The 302-nt window shown below is 29.1% G+C and overlaps 1 protein-coding gene across 1 annotated transcript; it reads left to right on the forward strand.

The window, feature by feature from the left end:
- On the forward strand, positions 1-253 carry OGAPHI_002766 (uncharacterized protein; the record flags this gene model as incomplete). Its single annotated transcript, XM_046203671.1, has 1 exon — positions 1-253. A coding segment is annotated over one exon (253 nt), but the record flags the coding sequence as incomplete, so codon positions are not given.
- Positions 254-302: the final 49 nt, after the last annotated feature.

The raw sequence follows: 302 nt of genomic DNA on the forward strand, positions 1-302 counted from the left end.
TAAACAGGATGATGAAGATATATTAGATGATGTGTTTGATCTGTCTTATTCAAATTCGGGTAGTGATTTTGAGAGTGTTTCATCAATAGCATTTCCAAAATTAGCTGCTAACTCAAAAGTAAAGGTAAATTCTAATTTGGAAAAGACAATTGGAGATAAACAGAATGGTCGAAACACTTCAAAGAAGAAATTCCTTATTGAAGATGTCAATGGGGACAAAAATACCAATTTCAAGCGCAGAAAGAAAACATGAAATTTTGAATTATTTTATTTACAGATATAACCTTCAAAATTTTCTTATT

The sequence above is a fragment of the Ogataea philodendri genome, assembly GCF_020536065.1.
Source record: "Ogataea philodendri strain CBS6075 chromosome Unknown scaffold368, whole genome shotgun sequence".
In the NCBI taxonomy this organism is placed as follows: domain Eukaryota; kingdom Fungi; phylum Ascomycota; class Pichiomycetes; order Pichiales; family Pichiaceae; genus Ogataea; species Ogataea philodendri.